The sequence below is a fragment of the Anguilla rostrata genome, chromosome 4 (assembly GCF_018555375.3).
Source record: "Anguilla rostrata isolate EN2019 chromosome 4, ASM1855537v3, whole genome shotgun sequence".
Lineage (NCBI taxonomy): Eukaryota > Metazoa > Chordata > Actinopteri > Anguilliformes > Anguillidae > Anguilla > Anguilla rostrata.
In genome coordinates this window covers 9,114,911-9,141,318 of record NC_057936.1, presented here as the reverse complement: position 1 = coordinate 9,141,318, position 26,408 = coordinate 9,114,911, and the positions used below count along the sequence as shown (strand labels likewise).

Genomic DNA, 26,408 nt, shown 5'->3' with positions numbered 1-26,408 from the left:
GAGGGGAACGACGGGCACGTGACGGGGACCCCCTCCTCCCCCTTATTCTGTCGAGGGTAACCGCACAGTAAAATGAATGGGCTACAATAGCGAAGGTTCGTTTTAATAACGTGATGTTATTACATTATTACTTAATGCATATGCGGAGTAAATGGCATCCTGCCAAGTCTCGACCCGTATTTCCTCCTGAACACAATAACGCGTTAGAAATGGAAAAATATGCAAATTATGTATTTTTTTATATTTGCATTTGAAATTACAACGAGCATGCTCCTGAAAAATGCTCTTATATTTTCGAAAATATTAATTAGTTTAGGTCATGGGTTTAAATCAAGAGTTGGACACAATGGGCTTCACTTTTCAAACGTGAACCAAACCTTAAATGCATTTACATAACGTAGGATTTTTTTATTTTTATTATTATTTATTTATTTTAGTTTTTGTTGTTCAAGTTTGTTAGTAGGATCCGAACATATTTCAGGATTGCTCTAAACTGTGTGTTTGTGCCTTTATTATTGCATTCATTCATCTTTCATTCTGATCTGAAAAAAAGCACCAAAATTGTCCGAATAAACCGGAAAGTCAATTGAGCCTTCGGCCAGAGGAGGGCCTGCATCTAGGACTCGAGATGGACAGCGCTTCGCGAGACAGGGCGCTAGGCTGCTGGCATCGGAGCCCTTGCACTTCTCCCTTAACTCATCAACCCCACAGTCACATCTTAGTTTTCCCACACAAATGTGTGCACTTTGGACAACTCTGATGCCAGTGCGACCTTAGCGACCTGTCACACAATTACAATATCACACACAGGGTGATATTTCCATATAGCACTCACACAAGCAACCGGTTTGCTGTTACCTGTCAGTGTAATAAATTATGTTTTCTTATTTTGTACAGGTGTATATATCATAATAAATGTTATTATTGTTTTTGTTGTTTTATTGATGTTGTTGTTCTCGTTAGTAATTTCGTATAACGTTATTCAAAGTTATTTGAGTCATTTCTTTAAATTTCTTTGCTGGCTAATGGTAGCTTTGACCAGCCTGAAAACCCGCCAGGCTAGCTGTGACATAAGTAACATACACACCAGTGTCAGCTTGTTGTCAGCAAAATTATTATGAAATGTGTCCAGATATAAATGCCCGTAAAAAAAAAATGTAATGCCAAAGAATGTGACTGGGATGGTTATATGAAACTTCTGTTATTTTTCTCCATAGAGAAATGACCCTTTGGTCTGGAAGTCCATATATGGGTAACGGTTTTGCTCTGCATTTACGCCAGTTGTGGCTTCTTATGACTTCCAGTTTCACTGGCGTGTAAAAATCAGCAGTAGACGGATAAAATCCGTGTGTCATGAGAAAGACATAAGAGCGTTGGCTAAATGCCTAATTTAAGTGTACAAGACAAAGGGTCGGTGACCTTCACAAGCCAGGAGATGGTTACAAGCAAATAAATGAAAAACTAAAGATAGCACTATCCACAATTGAGTCAATAATTAAGTAGCTTAAAAGCACTGGGAAGAGTGATGAATCTGCCTGGTAGAGGATTTAAATGTGTATTTTCTCAACACCAAGTGAGGCAGAGAAATATCCAAGGGCCACAGTCTGAGATTTACCGTTTTACAGATTTTTAATTTTCCTTTTTTCAGAAACTAATTTTTATTTCTATTTCATGTTTATGTTTTCACGTCTTAGATTTTGTCTTAGTTTTAGTTTACAATAATAACCATGTTGGGAACACATGCAGGTCATTGATAAATAATTATTAATGTATTGATCTGCGGTCATGAATATTTTAGAATCAGTTGTTTTAAATGTTAATGCTTTATTGTCTGGTTGCACCAATTCAGCCCTGAAATGTCCCCAAATCGAACAAAATGTGGCCGCAAGGAGACTTAGAAGAACATAGATATGTGAACATACCGTAACAGCCCAGTGCTCAAAACTCTTGGTTGCCTGTTAAATTTTGAAGTGGCAGGGCCGGCCCATGGCATAAACGGTATATGCGGTTGTTTAGGGCCACAAACGCTAGGGGGGGCCACACGATCAAATGTTTATCTAAGGTAAATAACATTATTTTCACAATTACGTTATTCATCCCCTATCGCGGAACTAGCGGTATAAATTTTGAAGAGAACCGAACATTTCATAACAATGTAGTGTAAGAAGGATTTTACCAAGCGATCCCCCCCCTCCCCCCACCCTCGACAGAATGCAGCACAACCCCCCGCTCCATTAGGGCCACCAAAATCATAGGGCCGGCCCTGAGACGTGGCTATAAGATTCTACTCCTAATGTATAAGGCCTTATATGGTTTTGGCTCCAGAATATCTTAGAGTTACCTATTCTGTGTTCTCCTCCAAGGCTGGTTCGCTCACTAGGTGCTGTCTAATTGAAAATTCCACGTCTAAAATTACAATGGGAGGCAGAACCTTCTCTTACAGAGCCCCTGTCTTATGGAATTATCTCCCTTTACAAGTTCAGGCTTCAGACACACTCTCTGTCTAAGTGTAGGCTCAAATCTTACCTCTTTAGTCAATCCTTTTGTTAAAGATGTCTGGGAAGGGTAAATTAGGGTCATGGAGCTGTAATATGAACTGAGCTAACTGTGCTGTTGCCATGCTACTGTATGTATGCTACTGTACTGCTCTGTGCCGTGTCAGGGTACTGCCTTTTCAGGATCACCCTCATTGTTGTGTTTAGCCCCTTCACATCTTTAATACAGTCAGGTCCATAAGTATTTGGACAGTGACACAATTTTCATCATTTCGGCTCTGTACGCCACCACAATGGATTTGAAATGAAACAATCAAGATGTGATTTAAGTGTAGACTTTCAGCTTTAATTTAAGGGTTTTGTCAAAAATGCTGTATGAACAATGTAGGAATTACAACCATTTTTATACAACTTCGTCAATGTCCAAATATTTATGGACCTGACTGTATATATGCTGCCATAGCTTAGTACACTTGACCTTTTCCATAGTACACTCAGGCCTCTACATACAGTATGCAGCCTTTTTTTCTCATAATAATATGGTGTTAAATCCTTTGCTGTTTTCTGCCCCTGCCCAGGCCCTGAGTCTGCAGACCGCTCTAGTCTCGTCCCTCTTTTGGTTCAAGAACCCAAGCCATGACACTGGAGGCCTAGATGCATCACCACGCCCTTCTGAATTGAATATTACTACACATCTCCATGCACTGCCTATTTAGGGGTCCAAGCAGCGAAGCTGAGAAAACCTTTTCTTTTTATTCCATTTATTATTAGGGGTCCAAGGAGCAAAGCTGCTAGAAATCTATTGTTTTTGTTCCATTTTTTTAAATGTATTATTGGGGGTCCAAGCAGGGAAGTTCCACTATTATTATTATTATTATTATTATTATTATTTCCTAAAACACAAGGTATGTTCCTATGCCCCCCCACTACTCATCGCAATGACACCTATTGGCCTGATGGTGGCTCTGTAGCACAAACATTTATGTTTTGGCCAATCCTATGTCCAATCCTCACCAGATTACTGGCACCATACTGATAACTGTTCTTGATACACATACTTTAATTGTATATATCCCTACTGAACAACCTATGAACTATATTTTATTGGCTTCAAAGTTATGTTTTGATTTTTTAAAAGCCTTCTTTCCCTTGATTTTTCCGGTGGACTCTTCCTGACCACCGCTTCAGTGGCGTTGGTTGTGCTGCCCATAATTTGCCACATCCCCACATGCAGCTCCATGTGACTTGCAGATTGTGCAGGAGAGCATGCACTGCATCAGTGGCCTTATTGATCCTTTAGTCTCTCAATTGATTTCTTGTTTGATGAGCTCTCTGAACATTCAATTAATGGTCTGCACCACCAAAAGCACAGGCGCAACAGTCCACTGAACTATTGCTTGGTCCCACATATATATAGTATAGTCTAATTGCACTTTCTTTGGACAAGCAGACAAGATACTCTTTCATGAACTTAATCTTGGAAGTTGGATATCTGCAGAAAAAGGATTATAAATACAGACCTGGGACTGGCTTTTCTTCGGACAGGAACCAGGATGACTTCTTTTTTTCGAAGCGAGGAGATGTGCCTGGCGCAACTGTTCTTCCAAACCGAGTCGGCCCACTACTGCATCAACGAGCTTGGCCACCTAGGGCTTGTACAATTCAAAGATGTGAGTAGGACAGGCGACAGCCATACCAGCACACTACGAACAAATTGCATTCAGAGTTTTGTAGCGGTAAATGAACAAATCAATGCCTTTGTTGTAAACTTTGAAATATTTCTACTGCCTAAGCGCACAACTCCTATTGCCAAAGGAATGTCCTATAGCAGAATGTTTTATTCGCTTCGAACAATTTTAAGTGGTAATGCAATTAACCAAGTGGTATCACTTAAAATTCCAGCTTGCATTGTCATTTTTAATTTGGAAAGTGATTCGCTGGAAACCCGTATACTGGAGCCAACCGCACTGTCGCTAGTGAGAAACGTCTCTCAACAAGACAAAGAAGTGAGCTTCAAAAACGCAGCCCGTTTTTGGCCGCTTGGTGCACATACAGAAAAATGGCTTTGCAAGAATATGCAGTTAAAACAAAAAGTTTTTTAAAATGGAATGTGTTTTTCTTACGGAGAACATTTTTCTTTTTTAAATGACCTCATACATATGATTTTGCATTTAAATTATAGTATTCATGATATTTACCTTGCTTTCCATCCATTTTAAATGGGTTTTCAGGTGTTTTCAATGGTACCAATGGCTTCAAATTAGAGTTAAGGGCTCAAATTAGGGTTCAGCTAGGGTTAGGGTTAGGAAAACGGTAAGTCTGAGGGTTGAGGCAAGTTTACGGTTGTGTTCAGCAGCTTGAAGAAAGGTTGGGACATGAGTTTTATTGATTTTGAATGAAGCAAAAAAAATGTCTAGTAGCATGTGTACCCATGACCATACAAAATGTCTAATACATGCATGTAATTCTTAGGGAGAACATTTTTCTTTTTTAAATGACCTCATACATATGATTTTGCATTTAAATTATAGTATTCATGATATTTATCTTGTTATCCATCCATTTTAAATGTGTTTTCAGGTGTTTTCAATGGTACCAATGGCTTCAAATTAGAGTTAAGGGCTCAAATTAGGGCTCAGCTAGGGTTAGGGTTAGGAAAACGATAAGTCCGAGGGTTGAGGCAAGTTTACGGTTGTGTTCAGCAGCTTGAAGAAAGGTTGGGACATGAGTTTTATTGATTTTGAATTAACCAAAAAAAATGTCTAGTAGCATGTGTACCCATGACCATACAAAATGTCTAATACATGCATGTTTTTCTTAGGGAGAACATTTTTCTTTTTTAAATGACCTCATACATATGATTTTGCATTAAATTATAGTATTCATGATATTTACCTTGTTTCCATTCCATTTTAAATGGGTTTTCAGGTGTTTTCAATGGTACCAATGGCTTCAAATTAGGGTTGAGGGCTCAAATTAGGGTTCAGCTAGGGTTAGGGTAGGAAAACGGTAAGTCTGAGGTTGAGGCAAGTTTACGGTTGTGTTCAGCAGCTTGAAGAAAGGTTGGGACATGAGTTTTATTGATTTTGAATGAAGCAAAAAAAATGTCTAGTAGCATGTGTACCCATGACCATACAAAATGTCTAATACATGCATGTTTTCTTAGGGAGAACATTTTTCTTTTTTAAATGACCTCATACATATGATTTTGCATTTAAATTATAGTATTCATGATATTTACCTTGTTTTCCATCCATTTTAAATGGGTTTTCAGGTGTTTTCAATGGTACCAATGGCTTCAAATTAGGGTTGAGGGCTCAAATTAGGGTTCAGCTAGGGTTAGGGTTAGGAAAACGGTAAGTCGAGGGTTGAGGCAAGTTTACGGTTGTGTTCAGCAGCTTGAAGAAAGGTTGGGACATGAGTTTTATTGAATTTGAATGAAGCAAAAAAATGTCTAGTGCATGTGTACCCAGACCATACAAAATGTCTAATACATGATGTTTTTCTTAGGAGAACATTTTTCTTTTTTAAATGACCTCATACATATGATTTTGCATTTAAATTATAGTATTCATGATATTTACCTTGCTTTCCATCCATTTTAAATGGTTTCAGGTGTTTTCAATGGTACCACTGGCTTCAAATTAGGGTTGAGGGCTCAAATTAGGGTTCAGCTAGGGTTAGGGTTAGGAAAACGGTAAGTCTGAGGGTTGAGGCAAGTTTACGGTTGTGTTCAGCAGCTTGAAGAAGGTTGGGACATGAGTTTTATTGATTTGAATGAAGCAAAAAAAAAGTCTAGTAGCATGTGTACCCAGACCATACAAAATGTCTAATACATGCAGTTTTTCTTAGGGAGAACATTTTTCTTTTTAAATGACCTCATACATATGATTTTGCATTTAAATTATAGTATTCATGATATTTACCTGTTTCCATCCATTTTAAATGGTTTTCAGGTGTTTTCAATGGTACCAATGGCTTCAAATTAGGTTAGGGCTCAAATTAGGGTTCAGCTAGGGTTAGGGTTAGGAAAACGGTAAGTCTGAGGGTTGAGGCAAGTTTACGGTTGTGTTCAGCAGCTTGAAGAAAGGTTGGGACATGAGTTTTATTGATTTTGAATGAAGCAAAAAAAATGTCTAGTAGCATGTGTACCCATGACCATACAAAATGTCTAATACATGCATGTTTTTCTTAAGGAGAACATTTTTCTTTTTTAAATGACCTCATACATATGATTTTGCATTTAAATTATAGTATTCATGATATTTACCTTGTTTTCCATCCATTTTAAATGGGTTTTCAGGTGTTTTCAATGGTACCAATGGCTTCAAATTAGGGTTGAGGGCTCAAATTAGGGTTCAGCTAGGGTTAGGGTTAGGAAAACGGTAAGTCTGAGGGTTGAGGCAAGTTTACGGTTGTGTTCAGCAGCTTGAAGAAAGGTTGGGACATGAGTTTTATTGATTTTGAATGAAGCAAAAAAAATGTCTAGTAGCATGTGTACCCATGACCATACAAAATGTCTAATACATGCATGTTTTTCTTAGGGAGAACATTTTTCTTTTTTAAATGACCTCATACATATGATTTTGCATTTAAATTATAGTATTCATGATATTTACCTTGTTTTCCATCCATTTTAAATGGGTTTTCAGGTGTTTTCAATGGTACCAATGGCTTCAAATTAGAGTTAAGGGCTCAAATTAGGTTCAGCTAGGGTTAGGGTTAGGAAAACGGTAAGTCTGAGGGTTGAGGCAGTTTACGGTTGTGTTCAGCAGCTTGAAGAAAGGTTGGGACATGAGTTTTATTGATTTTGAATGAAGCAAAAAAAATGTCTAGTAGCATGTGTACCCCATGACCATACAAATGTCTAATACATGCATGTTTTTCTTAGGGAGAACATTTTCTTTTTTTAATGACCTCATACATATGATTTTGCATTTAAATTATAGTATTCATGATATTTACCTTGTTTCCATCCATTTTAAATGGGTTTTCAGGTGTTTTCAATGGTACCAATGGCTTCAAATTAGAGTTAGGGCTCAAATTAGGGTTCAGCTAGGGTTAGGGTTAGGAAAACGGTAAGTCTGAGGGTTGAGGCAAGTTTACGGTTGTGTTCAGCAGCTTGAAGAAAGGTTGGGACATGAGTTTTATTGATTTTGAATGAAGCAAAAAAAATGTCTAGTAGCATGTGTACCCATGACCATACAAAATGTCTAATACATGCATGTTTTTCTTAGGGAGAACATTTTTCTTTTTTAAATGACCTCATACATATGATTTTGCATTTAAATTATAGTATTCATGATATTTACCTTGCTTTCCATCAATTTAAAATGGGTTTTCAGGTGTTTTCAATGGTACCAATGACTTCAAATTAGGTTGAGGGCTCAAATAGGGTTCAGCTAGGGTTAGGGTTAGGAAAACGGTAAGTCTGAGGGTTGAGGCAAGTTTACGGTTGTGTTCAGCAGCTTGAAGAAAGGTTGGGACATGAGTTTTATTGATTTTGAATGAAGCAAAAAAAATGTCTAGTAGCATGTGTACCCATGACCATACAAAATGTCTAATACATGCATGTTTTTCTTAGGGAGAACATTTTTCTTTTTTAAATGACCTCATACATATGATTTTGCATTTAAATTATAGTATTCATGATATTTACCTTGTTTCCATCCATTTTAAATGGGTTTTCAGGTGTTTTCAATGGTACCAATGGCTTCAAATTAGAGTTAAGGCTCAAATTAGGGTTCAGCTAGGGTTAGGGTTAGGAAAACGGTAAGTCTGAGGGTTGAGGCAAGTTTACGGTTGTGTTCAGCAGCTTGAAGAAAGGTTGGGACATGAGTTTTATTGATTTTGAATGAAGCAAAAAAAATGTCTAGTAGCATGTGTACCCATGACCATACAAATGTCTAATACATGCATGTTTTTTTAGGGAGAACATTTTCTTTTTTAAATGACCTCATACATATGATTTTGCATTTAAATTATAGTATTCATGATATTTACCTTGTTTCCATCCATTTTAAATGGGTTTTCAGGTGTTTTCAATGGTACCAATGGCTTCAAATTAGAGGTTAGGGCTCAAATTAGGGTTCAGCTAGGGTTAGGGTTAGGAAAACGGTAAGTCTGAGGGTTGAGGCAAGTTTACGGTTGTGTTCAGCAGCTTGAAGAAAGGTTGGGACATGAGTTTTATTGATTTTGAATGAAGCAAAAAAAATGTCTAGTAGCATGTGTACCCATGACCATACAAAATGTCTAATACATGCATGTTTTTCTTAGGGAGAACATTTTTCTTTTTTAAATGACCTCATACATATGATTTTGCATTTAAATTATAGTATTCATGATATTTACCTTGCTTTCCATCCATTTTAAATGGGTTTTCAGGTGTTTTCAATGGTACCAATGGCTTCAAATTAGAGTTAAGGGCTCAAATTAGGGTTCAGCTAGGGTTAGGGTTAGGAAAACGGTAAGTCTGAGGGTTGAGGCAAGTTTACGGTTGTGTTCAGCAGCTTGAAGAAAGGTTGGGACATGAGTTTTATTGATTTTGAATGAAGCAAAAAAAATGTCTAGTAGCATGTGTACCCATGACCATACAAAATGTCTAATACATGCATGTTTTCTTAGGGAGAACATTTTTCTTTTTTAATGACCTCATACATATGATTTTGCATTTAAATTATAGTATTCATGATATTTACCTTGCTTTCCATCCATTTTAAATGGGTTTTCAGGTGTTTTCAATGGTACCAATGGCTTCAAATTAGGGTTGAGGGCTCAAATTAGGGTTCAGCTAGGGTTAGGGTTAGGAAAACGGTAAGTCTGAGGGTTGAGGCAAGTTTACGGTTGTGTTCAGCAGCACTTGAAGAAAGGTTGGGACATGAGTTTTATTGATTTTGAATGAAGCAAAAAAAATGTCTAGTAGCATGTGTACCCATGGACCATACAAAAGTCTAATACATGCATGTTTTCTTAGGGAGAACATTTTTCTTTTTTAAATGACCTCATACATATGATTTTGCATTTAAATTATAGTATTCATGATATTTACCTTGTTTCCATCCATTTTAAATGGGTTTTCAGGTGTTTTCAATGGTACCAATGGCTTCAAATTAGGGTTGAGGGCTCAAATTAGGGTTCAGCTAGGGTTAGGGTTAGGAAAACGGTAAGTCTGAGGGTTGAGGCAAGTTTACGGTTGTGTTCAGCAGCTTGAAGAAAGGTTGGGACATGAGTTTTATTGATTTTGAATGAAGCAAAAAAAATGTCTAGTAGCATGTGTACCCATGACCATACAAAATGTCTAATACATGCATGTTTTTCTTAGGGAGAACATTTTTCTTTTTTAAATGACCTCATACTATGATATTTTGCATTTAAATTATAGTATTCATGATATTTACCTTGCTTTCCATCCATTTTAAATGGGTTTTCAGGTGTTTTCAATGGTACCAATGGCTTCAAATTAGAGTTAAGGGCTCAAATTAGGGTTCAGCTAGGGTTAGGGTTAGGAAAACGGTAAGTCTGAGGGTTGAGGCAAGTTTACGGTTGTGTTCAGCAGCTTGAAGAAAGGTTGGGACATGAGTTTTATTGATTTTGAATGAAGCAAAAAAAATGTCTAGTAGCATGTGTACCCATGACCATACAAAATGTCTAATACATGCATGTTTTTCTTAGGGAGAACATTTTTCTTTTTTAAATGACCTCATACATATGATTTTGCATTTAAATTATAGTATTCATGATATTTACCTTGTTTTCCATCCATTTTAAATGGGTTTTCAGGTGTTTTTAATGGTACCAATGGCTTCAAATTAGGGTTGAGGGCTCAAATTAGGGTTCAGCTAGGGTTAGGGTTAGGAAAACGGTAAGTCTGAGGGTTGAGGCAAGTTTACGGTTGTGTTCAGCAGCTTGAAGAAAGGTTGGGACATGAGTTTTATTGATTTTGAATGAAGCAAAAAAATGTCTAGTAGCATGTGTACCCATGACCATACAAAATGTCTAATACATGCATGTTTTTCTTAGGGAGAACATTTTTCTTTTTTAAATGACCTCATACATATGATTTTGCATTTAAATTATAGTATTCATGATATTTACCTTGCTTTCCATCCATTTTAAATGGGTTTTTCAGGTGTTTCAATGGTACCAATGGCTTCAAATTAGGGTTGAGGGCTCAAATTAGGGTTCAGCTAGGGTTAGGGTTAGGAAAACGGTAAGTCTGAGGGTTGAGGCAAGTTTACGGTTGTGTTCAGCAGCTTGAAGAAAGGTTGGGACATGAGTTTTATTGATTTTGAATGAAGCAAAAAAAATGTCTAGTAGCATGTGTACCCATGACCATACAAAATGTCTAATACATGCATGTTTTTCTTAGGGAGAACATTTTTCTTTTTTAAATGACCTCATACATATGATTTTGCATTTAAATTATAGTATTCATGATATTTACCTTGCTTTCCATCCATTTTAAATGGGTTTTCAGGTGTTTTCAATGGTACCAATGGCTTCAAATTAGGGTTGAGGGCTCAAATTAGGGTTCAGCTAGGGTTAGGGTTAGGAAAACGGTAAGTCTGAGGGTTGAGGCAAGTTTACGGTTGTGTTCAGCAGCTTGAAGAAAGGTTGGGACATGAGTTTTATTGATTTTGAATGAAGCAAAAAAAATGTCTAGTAGCATGTGTACCCATGACCATACAAAATGTCTAATACATGCATGTTTTCTAGGGAGAAATTTTTCTTTTAAATGACCTCATACATTGATTTGCATTTAAATTATAGTATTCATGATATTTACCTTGTTTCCATCATTTAAATGGGTTTTCAGGTGTTTTCAATGGTACCAATGGCTTCAAATTAGGTTAGGGCTCAAATTAGGGTTCAGCTAGGGTTAGGGTTAGGAAAACGGTAAGTCTGAGGGTTGAGGCAAGTTTACGGTTGTGTTCAGCAGCTTGAAGAAAGGTTGGGACATGAGTTTTATGATTTGAATGAAGCAAAAAAAATGTCTAGTAGCATGTGTACCCATGACCATACAAATGTCTAATACATGCATGTTTTTCTTAGGGAGAACATTTTTCTTTTTAAATGACCTCATACATATGATTTTGCATTAAATTATAGTATTCATGATATTTACCTTGCTTTCCATCCATTTTAAATGGGTTTCAGGTGTTTTCAATGGTACCAATGGCTTCAAATTAGGTTAGGGCTCAAATTAGGGTTCAGCTAGGGTAGGGTTAGGAAAACGGTAAGTCTGAGGGTGAGGCAAGTTTACGGTTGTGTTCAGCAGCTTGAAGAAAGGTTGGGACATGAGTTTTATGATTTGAATGAAGCAAAAAAAATGTCTAGTAGCATGTGTACCCATGACCATACAAAATGTCTAATACATGCATGTTTTTTAGGGAGAACATTTTTCTTTTTTAAATGACCTCATACATATGATTTTGCATTAAATTATAGTATTCATGATATTTACCTTGCTTTCCATCCATTTTAAATGGGTTTCAGGTGTTTTCAATGGTACCAATGGCTTCAAATTAGGTTGAGGGCTCAAATTAGGGTTCAGCTAGGGTTAGGGTTAGGAAAACGGTAAGTCTGAGGGTTGAGGCAAGTTTACGGTTGTGTTCAGCAGCTTGAAGAAAGGTTGGGACATGAGTTTTTGATTTTGAATGAAGCAAAAAAAATGTCTAGTAGCATGTGTACCTGACCATACAAAATGTCTAATACATGCATGTTTTCTTAGGGAGAACATTTTTCTTTTTAAATGACCTCATACATATGATTTTGCATTTAAATTATAGTATTCATGATATTTACCTTGTTTCCATCCATTTTAAATGGGTTTCAGGTGTTTTCAATGGTACCAATGGCTTCAAATTAGGTTAGGGCTCAAATTAGGGTTCAGCTAGGGTTAGGTTAGGAAAACGGTAAGTCTGAGGGTTGAGGCAAGTTTACGGTTGTGTTCAGCAGCTTGAAGAAAGGTTGGGACATGAGTTTTATTGATTTTGAATGAAGCAAAAAAAAATGTCTAGTAGCATGTGTACCCATGACCATACAAATGTCTAATACATGCATGTTTTTCTTAGGGAGAACATTTTTCTTTTTAAATGACCTCATACATATGATTTTGCATTTAAATTATAGTATTCATGATATTACCTTGTTCCATCCATTTAAGGGTTTTCAGGTGTTTTCAATGGTACCAAGGCTTCAAATAGGGTTGAGGGCTCAAATTAGGGTTCAGTAGGGTTAGGGTTAGGAAAACGGTAGTCTGAGGGTTTAGGCAAGTTTAGGTTGTGTTCAGCAGCTTGAGAAAGGTTGGGACATGAGTTTATTGATTTGAATGAAGCAAAAAAATGTCTAGTAGCATGTACCAGACCATACAAAATTTAATACTGCATGTTTTTTAGGGGAACATTTTCTTTTTAAATGACTCATACATATGATTTTGCATTTAAATTATAGTATTCATGATATTTACCTTGCTTTCCATCCATTTAAAATGGGTTTTCAGGTGTTTTCAATGGTACCAATGGCTTCAAATTAGGGTTGAGGGCTCAAATTAGGGTTCAGCTAGGGTTAGGGTTAGGAAAACGGTAAGTCTGAGGGTTGAGGCAAGTTTACGGTTGTGTTCAGCAGCTTGAAGAAAGGTTGGGACATGAGTTTTATTGATTTTGAATGAAGCAAAAAAAATGTCTAGTAGCATGTGTACCTATGACCATACAAAATGTCTAATACATGCATGTTTTCTTAGGGAGAACATTTTTCTTTTTTAAATGACCTCATACATATGATTTTGCATTTAAATTATAGTATTCATGATATTTACCTTGTTTTCCATCCATTTTAAATGGGTTTTCAGGTGTTTTCAATGGTACCAATGGCTTCAAATTAGGTTAGAGGCTCAAATTAGGGTTCAGCTAGGGTTAGGGTTAGGAAAACGGTAAGTCTGAGGGTTGAGGCAAGTTTACGGTTGTGTTCAGCAGCTTGAAGAAAGGTGGGACATGAGTTTTATTGATTTTGAATGAAGCAAAAAAATGTCTAGTAGCATGTGTACCCATGACCATACAAAATGTCTAATACATGCATGTTTTCTTAGGGAGAACATTTTTCTTTTTTAAATGACCTCATACATATGATTTTGCATTTAAATTATAGTATTCATGATATTTACCTTGCTTTCCATTCATTTTAAATGGGTTTTCAGGTGTTTTCAATGGTACCAATGGCTTCAAATTAGAGTTAAGGGCTCAAATTAGGGTTCAGCTAGGGTTAGGGTTAGGAAAACGGTAAGTCTGAGGGTTGAGGCAAGTTTACGGTTGTGTTCAGCAGCTTGAAGAAAGGTTGGGACATGAGTTTTTTTGATTTTGAATGAAGCAAAAAAAATGTCTAGTAGCATGTGTACCCATGACCATACAAAATGTCTAATACATGCATGTTTTCTTAGGGAGAACATTTTTCTTTTTTAAATGACCTCATACATATGATTTTGCATTTAAATTATAGTATTCATGATATTTACCTTGCTGTCCATCCATTTTAAATGGGTTTTCAGGTTTTTCAATGGTACCAATGGCTTCAAATTAGATTAGGGCTCAAATTAGGGTTCAGCTAGGGTTAGCGTTAGGAAAACGGTAAGTCTGAGGGTTGAGGCAAGTTTACGGTTGTGTTCAGCAGCTTGAAGAAAGGTTGGGACATGAGTTTTATTGATTTTGAATGAAGCAAAAAAATGTCTAGTAGCATGTGTACCCATGACCATACAAAACGTCTAATACATGCATGTTTTCTTAGGGAGAACATTTTTCTTTTTTAAATGACCTCATACATATGATTTTGCATTTAAATTATAGTATTCATGATATTTACCTTGCTTTCCATCCATTTTAAATGGGTTTTCAGGTGTTTTCAATGGTACCAATGGCTTCAAATTAGGGTTGAGGGCTCAAATTAGGGTTCAGCTAGGGTTAGGGTTAGGAAAACGATATGTCTGAGGGTTGAGGCAAGTTTACGGTTGTGTTCAGCAGCTTGAAGTAAGGTTGGGACATGAGTTTTATTGATTTTGAATGAAGCAAAAAAAATGTCTAGTAGCATGTGTACCCATGACCATACAAAATGTCTAATACATGCAAGTTTTTCTTAGGGAGAACATTTTTCTTTTTTAAATGACCTCATACATATGATTTTGCATTTAAATTATAGTATTCATTGGGATGGCAGGTATGCCATCCCGCCAAGTTACGCCTTGGCGGGGGCATGCCCCATACCTATACAGCACCGAGAGTTTGGCACTTTTCAGGGTTCCCCACAGAACTAACCACAACAGCCACAGACACTCAGCCCTTAAAAACATTAAATTCTGTACATTCTGACCCCATTTCAACAGACAGAATTCATAAACAACTTCACATGTCCACACAATAAAGCCCCAAACTAAGGGGATTTTGCGTTTTCTCCTTCTTCTTCTTCTTCTTCTTCTCTTTCTTCTTCTTCTTCTTCTTCTTCTTCTTCTCATTCTTATTTTTCCTGCCGCCTATCCCACTAACAACATGTCTCCCCATTGGACATTTCACTGACACCAGCCAAATCTGCCAAATCTGCACCTACACGACCCAATCAAAAACGCGCATACACACGCAAATACCCATACATTTTTATGCTGAAACATTTCCAGTTTAAACAGCCAGTCCGCCTGTGGCCTAGTGAGTAAGGTTACAGTCTTGGGAACACGGGGTCTGAGGTTCAAGCCCAGCTTGGAACACGTTTCTTTAACCTGCTTCAACCCTCACTAATAATTGTCTACTAGCCTATTTATCAATTATTGCTTTTGCACCATATTTACCCGCCGTTCACTGCTCAGTTATTAACCGGCTACAATATTGCTAAGCCACATGGATTCAACGGGAGCTCTTCTGTGCTTACTGGCCTGTGTTCTTTAAAACCACCGGCAGGTTTGCTAATGATATTTCACGCATTGCATAGCTATGGCATGGTGCTGCACTAACGAAGTCACAAACTGGTAAACCTCCGGTTTGAGGATTGAACCCCGACTCGCCCTCAGGCAAATAATTTCCTCTTTTACACTAATGTTTTCTTACGCCTACATTTGCTTTACCAAAACTCACTCACGACCACCCATATGCATTTCATCACGGCAAATGTATTCCTTTTATTAACTTAAGTTACACCAGTTCACCACTGTGCCATTTCTACTAACTATATTTCTTCACTTGGCTACCGTACAAAACTTTCATATCAGCAAACGCCACGTTTCTATTTCTACATTCATGTTACCTCGCTCTGTTCTTTATCTAGCCACATACGCTACAAACAATTACTACTTATGTACATTCTGCAACTCCGCAGTTTCAACAGCTAATCCGTCCGTGGCCTAGTGGGTAAGGTTACAGGCTTGGGAACAGTGGGTCGTATGTTCAAGCCCAGCTTGGAACACGTTTCTTTAACTTGCTTCCACCCTCACTAATAATTGTCTACTACTTCTTAATTATTGCTTTTGCACAATATCTACCCGCCGTTCACCGTTCAGTTATTAACCGCCTACAATATTGCTAAGATATATGCATAATGACTTACCGTCTGTACGTTCAGTTATTGACCGGCTACAATATTGCTAAACCATATGGATTCAACGGAAGCTCTTCTGTGCTTACTGGTTCTTCTTTAAAACCACCGGCAGGTTCGCTCATGATATTTCACGCATTGCATAGCTATGGCATTAGCTAACGAAGTCACAGAATGGTAAACCTCACTCACTCACGGCCACCCATATGCATTTCATGACGCAAATGTATTCCTTTTATTTAAAAGTTACACCGGTTCACCACTGTGCCATTTATACTAACTATATTTCTTCACTTGGCTACCGTACAAAACCTTAATATCAGCAAACGCCACGTTTCTACATTCATGTTACCTCGCCCTGTTCTCTATCTAGCCACATAGGCTACACACAATTACTACGTATGTACGTTCTGCAACTCCGCATTAAAACATTACATTTAAAATCATGTTTCACTCATAAGTATAACTACTAGCCCTGAACATGAGAAAAGCACATTCGTGCAATAGATTACATTACAGGCAAATAATGTGTGCAATGTTATTTAACCCTCCACTTCAACAACTAACGTTCAATACCGACTGTTATATACCATTTGATAAGGAATATAAGCTCGCTCATGGTCACTCCATTTCCTTCGCACTATACTCCGTGATCATGTCAACCTTCACATACATGCCCATTCTGCTAAAAACATATTGTTTCAACTACGGAATTTCGTAATTTCATTTTAATTTCTCTCACACTGTTGTTATTCTCTCATATGCAAAGCCTGCTGGGACATATGCGTCTGCTCCTATTCTCCACTATCATGTTTTCCGGTTCTAGTTTAGCAAACGGCGAAGAGGATTCCTACCTGCAGATAAGCCTATCAAAATGCCCTATAAACCTTACAAACACTAAAAGTGCATATCCACGAAATAACAGACAATGGAGCAGGACAGAAGGATAAACCTTACAAACACTAAAAGTGCATCTCCACGAAATAACAGACAACGGAGCAGGACAGAAGGCTACACAAGTTGCGACCTAGGGAGTTATAATTCTACGGGCGTGTTGATTATTTTGTCAGTCAAGGCTCGTTGGATGGACGTCAAATCCGTGAGTAAATACCATATTCCATCTGCGTTTCTCCTGCGTTTACGCTTACGCCACTGCATCCTTTCTCACAGCCACTGTTTTACATATATAGCAAACCGAAACTGCTGAACGGTACACGCTCATCAGACTGTACAGATTCACACAACGATAGCCATAATCCACAACCGTTTTTTGCAGTGTCGCATTTCTCACTCTCATAATAAAACGCTTTGCAAAAAGAACTGATATCTCATAAAAAACACGTTTTCAACGTACAAAAATGCCAAGTTACTAAAAAGTATTGATATCAAAATGACGCCAAGTTACGATACTACAAAAATATAGGCTATCTTGCCTCACCGAAATGACATAAGATGTATCTCAAAGCAATGCTACCCAATATTTCCTCAGTTCTTTCAAGTCACTTGGCCCTGTGTTTTCTAATCTTACCATTTCACAATGTCATGCAAACTTTCTGTCAGATCAAAGAGACAAATATTTCGAATTGCCTCATGGAACACATTGAACATTGTACATTGAAATTAATGTATAAATTCATTAATGTACAGAACTGCTGCTGAGCAACGACAGGAAGCACATTTCTCCAGAAAACATGTTTATACTTGCTTCTGAACTGAATTTGAGTACATGTGCAAGTTATTGTATATTTGCTACGTACAATAAATACTGCATGTAAAACACATTGTACATACACACATAGAGAACTTCTTTATCCGCATGGGGACATTTCCCTGGCAGCATCTTACATTCACATTCACGAACACACTTGTACCAAGAAACATACTATCATCCACGCAACAGAAAGCCTGGGCAGCGAAATACATAGGCCTACATACCAATACAAATTGGACATACACACACCTATTCAATCAATCTTGACTGTGAGAGAGCCATCCACACATATATTTGGCCTGTTCATGTAGTGCATGCTTATACACAGGGCCAAGTGACTTGAAAGAACTGAGGAAATATTGGGTAGCATTGCTTTGAGATACATCTTATGTCATTTCGGTGAGGCAAGATAGCCTATATTTTTGTAGTATCGTAACTTGGCGTCATTTTGATATCAATACTTTTTAGTAACTTGGCATTTTTGTACGTTGAAAACGTGTTTTTTATGAGATGATATTTACCTTGCTTTCCTTCCATTTTAAATGGGTTTTCAGGTGTTTTCAATGGTACCAATGGCTTCAAATTAGGGCTGAGGGCTCAAATTAGGGTTCAGCTAGGGTTAGGGTTAGGAAACCGGTAAGTCTGAGGGTTGAGGCAAGTTTACGGTTGTGTTCAGCAGCTTGAAGAAAGGTTGGGACATGAGTTTTATTGATTTTGAATGAAGCAAAAAAAATGTCTAGTAGCATGTGTAACCATGACCATACAAAATGTCTAATACATGCATGTTTTTCTTAGGGAGAACATTTTTCTTTTTTAAATGACCTCATACATATGATTTTGCATTTAAATTATAGTATTCATGATATTTACCTTGCTTTCCATCCATTTTAAATGGGTTTTCAGGTGTTTTCAATGGTACCAATGGCTTCAAATTAGGGTTGAGGGCTCAAATTAGGGTTCAGCTAGGGTTAGGGTTAGGAAAACGATAAGTCTGAGGTTTGAGGCAAGTTTACGGTTGTGTTCAGCAGCTTGAAGAAAGGTTGGGACATGAGTTTTATTGATTTTGAATGAAGCAAAAAAAATGTCTAGTAGCATGTGTACCCATGACCATACAAAATGTCTAATACATGCATGTTTTCTTAGGGAGAACATTTTTCTTTTTTAAATGACCTCATACATATGATTTTGCATTTAAATTATAGTATTCATGATTTTAACCTTGCTTTCCATCCATTTTAAATGGGTTTTCAGGTGTTTTCAATGGTACCAACGGCTTCAAATTAGGGTTGAGGGCTCAAATTAGGGTTCAGCTAGGGTTAGGGTTAGGAAAACGGTAAGTCTGAGGGTTGAGGCAAGTTTACGTTTGTGTTCAGCAGCTTGAAGAAAGGTTGGGACATGAGTTTTATTGATTTTGAATGAAGAAAAAAAAATGTCTAGTAGCATGTGTACCCATGACCATACAAAATGTCTAATACATGCATGTTTTTCTTAGGGAGAACATTTTTCTTTTTTAAATGACCTCATACATATGATTTTGCATTTATATTATAGTATTCATGATATTTACCTTGTTTTCCATCCATTTTAAATGGGTTTTCAGGTGTTTTCAATGTGACCAATGGCTTCAAATTTGATTTAAGGGCTCAAATTAGGGTTCAGCTAGGGTTAGGGTTAGGAAAACGGTAAGTCTGAGGTTGAGGCAAGTTCACGGTTGTGTTCAGCAGCTTGAAGAAAGGTTGGGACATGAGTTTTATTGATTTTGAATGAAGCAAAAAAAATGTCTAGTAGCATGTGTACCCATGACCATACAAAATGTCTAATACATGCATGTTTTCTTAGGGAGAACATTTTCTTTTTAAATGACCTCATACATATGATTTTGCATTTAAATTATAGTATTCATGATTTTAACCTTGCTTTCCATCCCTTTTAAATGGGTTTTCAGGTGTTTTCAATGGTACCAACGGCTTCAAATTAGGTTGAGGGCTCAAATTAGGGTTCAGCTAGGGTTAGGGTTAGGAAAACGGTAAGTCTGAGGTTGAGGCAAGTTTACGTTTGTGTTCAGCAGCTTGAAGAAAGGTTGGGACATGAGTTTTATTGATTTTGAATGAAGAAAAAAAAATGTCTAGTAGCATGTGTACCCATGACCATACAAAATGTCTAATACATGCATGTTTTTCTTAGGGAGAACATTTTTCTTTTTTAAATGACCTCATACATATGATTTTGCATTTATATTATAGTATTCATGATATTTACCTTGTTTTCCATCCATTTTTAATGGGTTTTCAGGTGTTTTCAATGGTACCAATGGCTTCAAATTAGATTTAAGGGCTCAAATTAGGGTTCAGCTAGGGTTAGGGTTAGGAAAACGGTAAGTCTGAGGGTTGAGGCAAGTTTACGGTTGTGTTCAGCAGCTTGAAGAAAGGTTGGGACATGAGTTTTATTGATTTTGAATGAAGCAAAAAAAATGTCTCGTAGCATGTGTACCCATGACCATACAAAATGTCTACTACATGCATGTTTTTCTTAGGGAGAACATTTTTCTTTTTTAAATGACCTCATACATATGATATTGCATTTAAATTATAGTATTCATGATATTTACCTTGTTTTCCATCCATTTTAAATGGGTTTTCAGGTGTTTTCAATGGTACCAATGGCTTCAAATTAGATTTAAGGGCTCAAATTAGGGTTCAGCTAGGGTTAGGGTTAGGAAAACGGTAAGTCTGAGGGTTGAGGCAAGTTTACGGTTGTGTTCAGCAGCTTGAAGAAAGGTTGGGACATGAGTTTTATTGATTTTGAATGAAGCAAAAAAAATGTCTAGTAGCATGTGTACCTATGACCATACAAAATGTCTAATACATGCATGTTTTTCTTAGGGAGAACATTTTTTTTTTTTAAATGACCTCATACATATGATTTTGCATTTAAATTATAGTATTCATGATATTTACCTTGCTTTCCATTCATTTGAAATGGGTTTTCAGGTGTTTTCAATGGCACCAATGGCTTCAAATTAGAGTTAAGGGCTCAAATTAGGGTTCAGCTAGGGTTAGGGTTAGGAAAACGGTAAGTCTGAGGGTTGAGGCAAGTTTACGGTTGTGATCAGCAGCTTGAAGAAAGGTTGGGACATGAGTTTTATTGATTTTGAATGAAGCAAAACAAATGTCTAGTAGCATGTGTAACCATGACCATACAAAACGTCTAATACATGCATGTTTTCTTAGGGAGAACATTTTTCTTTTTTAAATGACCTCATACATATGATTTTGCATTTAAATTATAGTATTCATGATATTTACCTTGTTTTCCATCCATTTTATGGGTTTTCAGGTGTTTTCAATGTACCAATGGCTTCAATTAGAGTTAAGGGCTCAAATTAGGGTTCAGCTAGGGTTAGGGTTAGGAAAACGGTAGGTCTGAGGGTTGAGGCAAGTTTACGGTTGTGTTCAGCAGCTTGAAGAAGGTTGGACATGAGTTTATTGATTTGAATGAAGCAAAAAAAATGTCTAGTAGCATGTGTACCTATGACCATACAAAATGTCGAATACATGCATGTTTTTCTTAGGGAGAACATTTTTCTTTTTTAAATGACCTCATACATATGATTTTGCATTTAAATTATAGTATTCATGATATTTACCTTGCTTTCCATCCATTTTAAATGGGTTTTCAGGTGTTTTCAATGGTACCAATGGCTTCAAATTAGAGTTAAGGGCTCAAATTAGCGTTCAGCTAGGGTTAGGGTTAGGAAAACGGTAAGTCTGAGGGTTGAGGCAAGTTTACGGTTGTGTTCAGCAGCTTGAAGAAAGGTTGGGACATGAGTTTTATTGATTTTGAATGAAGCAAAAAAAATGTCTAGTAGCATGTGTACCCATGACCATACAAAATGTCTAATACATGCATGTTTTTCTTAGGGAGAACATTTTTCTTTTTTAAATGACCTCATACATATGATTTTGCATTTAAATTATAGTATTCATGATATTTACCTTGCTTTCCATCCATTTTAAATGGGTTTTCAGGTGTTTTCAATGGTACCAATGGCTTCAAATTAGGCTTGAGGACTCAAATTAGGGTTCAGCTAGGGTTAGGGTTAGGAAAACGGTAAGTCTGAGGGTTGAGGCAAGTTTACGGTTGTGTTCAGCAGCTTGAAGAAAGGTTGGGACATGAGTTTTATTGATTTTGAATGAAGCAAAAAAAATGTCTAGTAGCATGTGTACCCATGACCATACAAAATGTCTAATACATGCATGTTTTTCTTAGGGAGAACATTTTTCTTTTTTAAATGACCTCATACATATGATTTTGCATTTAAATTTTAGTATTCATTGGGATGGCAGGTATGCCATCCCGCCAAGTTACGCCTTGGCGGGGGCATGCCCCATACCTATACAGCACCGAGAGTTTGGCACTTTTCAGGGTTCCCCACAGAACTAACCACAACAGCCACAGACACTCAGCCCTTAAAAACATTAAATTCTGTACATTCTGACCCCATTTCAACAGACAGAATTCATAAACAACTTCACATGTCCACACAATAAAGCCCCAAACTAAGGGGATTTTGCGTTTTCTCCTTCTTCTTCTTCTTCTTCTTCTCTTTCTTCTTCTTCTTCTTCTTCTTCTTCTTCTCATTCTTATTTTTCCTGCCGCCTATCCCACTAACAACATGTCTCCCCATTGGACATTTCACTGACACCAGCCAAATCTGCCAAATCTGCACCTACACGACCCAATCAAAAACGCGCATACACACGCAAAATACCCATACATTTTTATGCTGAAACATTTCCAGTTTAAACAGCCAGTCCGCCTGTGGCCTAGTGAGTAAGGTTACAGTCTTGGGAACACGGGGTCTGAGGTTCAAGCCCAGCTTGGAACACGTTTCTTTAACCTGCTTCAACCCTCACTAATAATTGTCTACTAGCCTATTTATCAATTATTGCTTTTGCACCATATTTACCCGCCGTTCACTGCTCAGTTATTAACCGGCTACAATATTGCTAAGCCACATGGATTCAACGGGAGCTCTTCTGTGCTTACTGGCCTGTGTTCTTTAAAACCACCGGCAGGTTTGCTAATGATATTTCACGCATTGCATAGCTATGGCATGGTGCTGCACTAACGAAGTCACAAACTGGTAAACCTCCGGTTTGAGGATTGAACCCCGACTCGCCCTCAGGCAAATAATTTCCTCTTTTACACTAATGTTTTCTTACGCCTACATTTGCTTTACCAAAACTCACTCACGACCACCCATATGCATTTCATCACGGCAAATGTATTCCTTTTATTAACTTAAGTTACACCAGTTCACCACTGTGCCATTTCTACTAACTATATTTCTTCACTTGGCTACCGTACAAAACTTTCATATCAGCAAACGCCACGTTTCTATTTCTACATTCATGTTACCTCGCTCTGTTCTTTATCTAGCCACATACGCTACAAACAATTACTACTTATGTACATTCTGCAACTCCGCAGTTTCAACAGCTAATCCGTCCGTGGCCTAGTGGGTAAGGTTACAGGCTTGGGAACAGTGGGTCGTATGTTCAAGCCCAGCTTGGAACACGTTTCTTTAACTTGCTTCCACCCTCACTAATAATTGTCTACTACTTCTTAATTATTGCTTTTGCACAATATCTACCCGCCGTTCACCGTTCAGTTATTAACCGCCTACAATATTGCTAAGATATATGCATAATGACTTACCGTCTGTACGTTCAGTTATTGACCGGCTACAATATTGCTAAACCATATGGATTCAACGGAAGCTCTTCTGTGCTTACTGGTTCTTCTTTAAAACCACCGGCAGGTTCGCTCATGATATTTCACGCATTGCATAGCTATGGCATTAGCTAACGAAGTCACAGAATGGTAAACCTCACTCACTCACGGCCACCCATATGCATTTCATGACGCAAATGTATTCCTTTTATTTAAAAGTTACACCGGTTCACCACTGTGCCATTTATACTAACTATATTTCTTCACTTGGCTACCGTACAAAACCTTAATATCAGCAAACGCCACGTTTCTACATTCATGTTACCTCGCCCTGTTCTCTATCTAGCCACATAGGCTACACACAATTACTACGTATGTACGTTCTGCAACTCCGCATTAAAACATTACATTTAAAATCATGTTTCACTCATAAGTATAACTACTAGCCCTGAACATGAGAAAAGCACATTCGTGCAATAGATTACATTACAGGCAAATAATGTGTGCAATGTTATTTAACCCTCCACTTCAACAACTAACGTTCAATACCGACTGTTATATACCATTTGATAAGGAATATAAGCTCGCTCATGGTCACTCCATTTCCTTCGCACTATACTCCGTGATCATGTCAACCTTCACATACATGCCCATTCTGCTAAAAACATATTGTTTCAACTACGGAATTTCGTAATTTCATTTTAATTTCTCTCACACTGTTGTTATTCTCTCATATGCAAAGCCTGCTGGGACATATGCGTCTGCTCCTATTCTCCACTATCATGTTTTCCGGTTCTAGTTTAGCAAAACGGCGAAGAGGATTCCTACCTGCAGATAAGCCTATCAAAATGCCCTATAAACCTTACAAACACTAAAAGTGCATATCCACGAAATAACAGACAATGGAGCAGGACAGAAGGATAAACCTTACAAACACTAAAAGTGCATCTCCACGAAATAACAGACAACGGAGCAGGACAGAAGGCTACACAAGTTGCGACCTAGGGAGTTATAATTCTACGGGCGTGTTGATTATTTTGTCAGTCAAGGCTCGTTGGATGGACGTCAAATCCGTGAGTAAATACCATATTCCATCTGCGTTTCTCCTGCGTTTACGCTTACGCCACTGCATCCTTTCTCACAGCCACTGTTTTACATATATAGCAAACCGAAACTGCTGAACGGTACACGCTCATCAGACTGTACAGATTCACACAACGATAGCCATAATCCACAACCGTTTTTTGCAGTGTCGCATTTCTCACTCTCATAATAAAACGCTTTGCAAAAAGAACTGATATCTCATAAAAAACACGTTTTCAACGTACAAAAATGCCAAGTTACTAAAAAGTATTGATATCAAAATGACGCCAAGTTACGATACTACAAAAATATAGGCTATCTTGCCTCACCGAAATGACATAAGATGTATCTCAAAGCAATGCTACCCAATATTTCCTCAGTTCTTTCAAGTCACTTGGCCCTGTGTTTTCTAATCTTACCATTTCACAATGTCATGCAAACTTTCTGTCAGATCAAAGAGACAAATATTTCGAATTGCCTCATGGAACACATTGAACATTGTACATTGAAATTAATGTATAAATTCATTAATGTACAGAACTGCTGCTGAGCAACGACAGGAAGCACATTTCTCCAGAAAACATGTTTATACTTGCTTCTGAACTGAATTTGAGTACATGTGCAAGTTATTGTATATTTGCTACGTACAATAAATACTGCATGTAAAACACATTGTACATACACACATAGAGAACTTCTTTATCCGCATGGGGACATTTCCCTGGCAGCATCTTACATTCACATTCACGAACACACTTGTACCAAAAACATACTATCATCACGCAACAGAAAGCCTGGGCAGCGAAATACATAGGCCTACATACCAATACAAATTGGACATACACACACCTATTCAATCAATCTTGACTGTGAGAGAGCCATCCACACATATATTTGGCCTGTTCATGTAGTGCATGCTTATACACAGGGCCAAGTGACTTGAAAGAACTGAGGAAATATTGGGTAGCATTGCTTTGAGATACATCTTATGTCATTTCGGTGAGGCAAGATAGCCTATATTTTTGTAGTATCGTAACTTGGCGTCATTTTGATATCAATACTTTTTAGTAACTTGGCATTTTTGTACGTTGAAAACGTGTTTTTTATGAGATGATATTTACCTTGCTTTCCTTCCATTTTAAATGGGTTTTCAGGTGTTTTCAATGGTACCAATGGCTTCAAATTAGGGCTGAGGGCTCAAATTAGGGTTCAGCTAGGGTTAGGGTTAGGAAACCGGTAAGTCTGAGGGTTGAGGCAAGTTTACGGTTGTGTTCAGCAGCTTGAAGAAAGGTTGGGACATGAGTTTTATTGATTTTGAATGAAGCAAAAAAAATGTCTAGTAGCATGTGTAACCATGACCATACAAAATGTCTAATACATGCATGTTTTCTTAGGGAGAACATTTTCTTTTTTAAATGACCTCATACATATGATTTTGCATTTAAATTATAGTATTCATGATATTTACCTTGCTTTCCATCCATTTTAAATGGGTTTTCAGGTGTTTTCAATGGTACCAATGGCTTCAAATTAGGGTTGAGGGCTCAAATTAGGGTTCAGCTAGGGTTAGGGTTAGGAAAACGATAAGTCTGAGGTTTGAGGCAAGTTTACGGTTGTGTTCAGCAGCTTGAAGAAAGGTTGGGACATGAGTTTTATTGATTTTGAATGAAGCAAAAAAAATGTCTAGTAGCATGTGTACCCATGACCATACAAAATGTCTAATACATGCATGTTTTCTTAGGGAGAACATTTTTTTTTTTAAATGACCTCATACATATGATTTTGCATTTAAATTATAGTATTCATGATTTTAACCT

At 37.4% G+C, this 26,408-nt stretch overlaps 1 protein-coding gene across 1 annotated transcript in view; it reads left to right on the top strand.

Moving 5' to 3' along the window:
* Window positions 1-3,760: 3,760 nt before the first annotated feature.
* si:ch73-173p19.2 (V-type proton ATPase 116 kDa subunit a 1) overlaps window positions 3,761-26,408 on the top strand; it is a 46,100-nt gene continuing 23,452 nt past the window's right edge. The window contains exon 1 of the mRNA XM_064330455.1: window positions 3,761-4,165. Within this exon, the coding sequence (XP_064186525.1) occupies window positions 4,049-4,165 (117 nt within the window). The 5' untranslated portion in view covers window positions 3,761-4,048. The remainder of the gene's footprint in view (window positions 4,166-26,408) is intronic.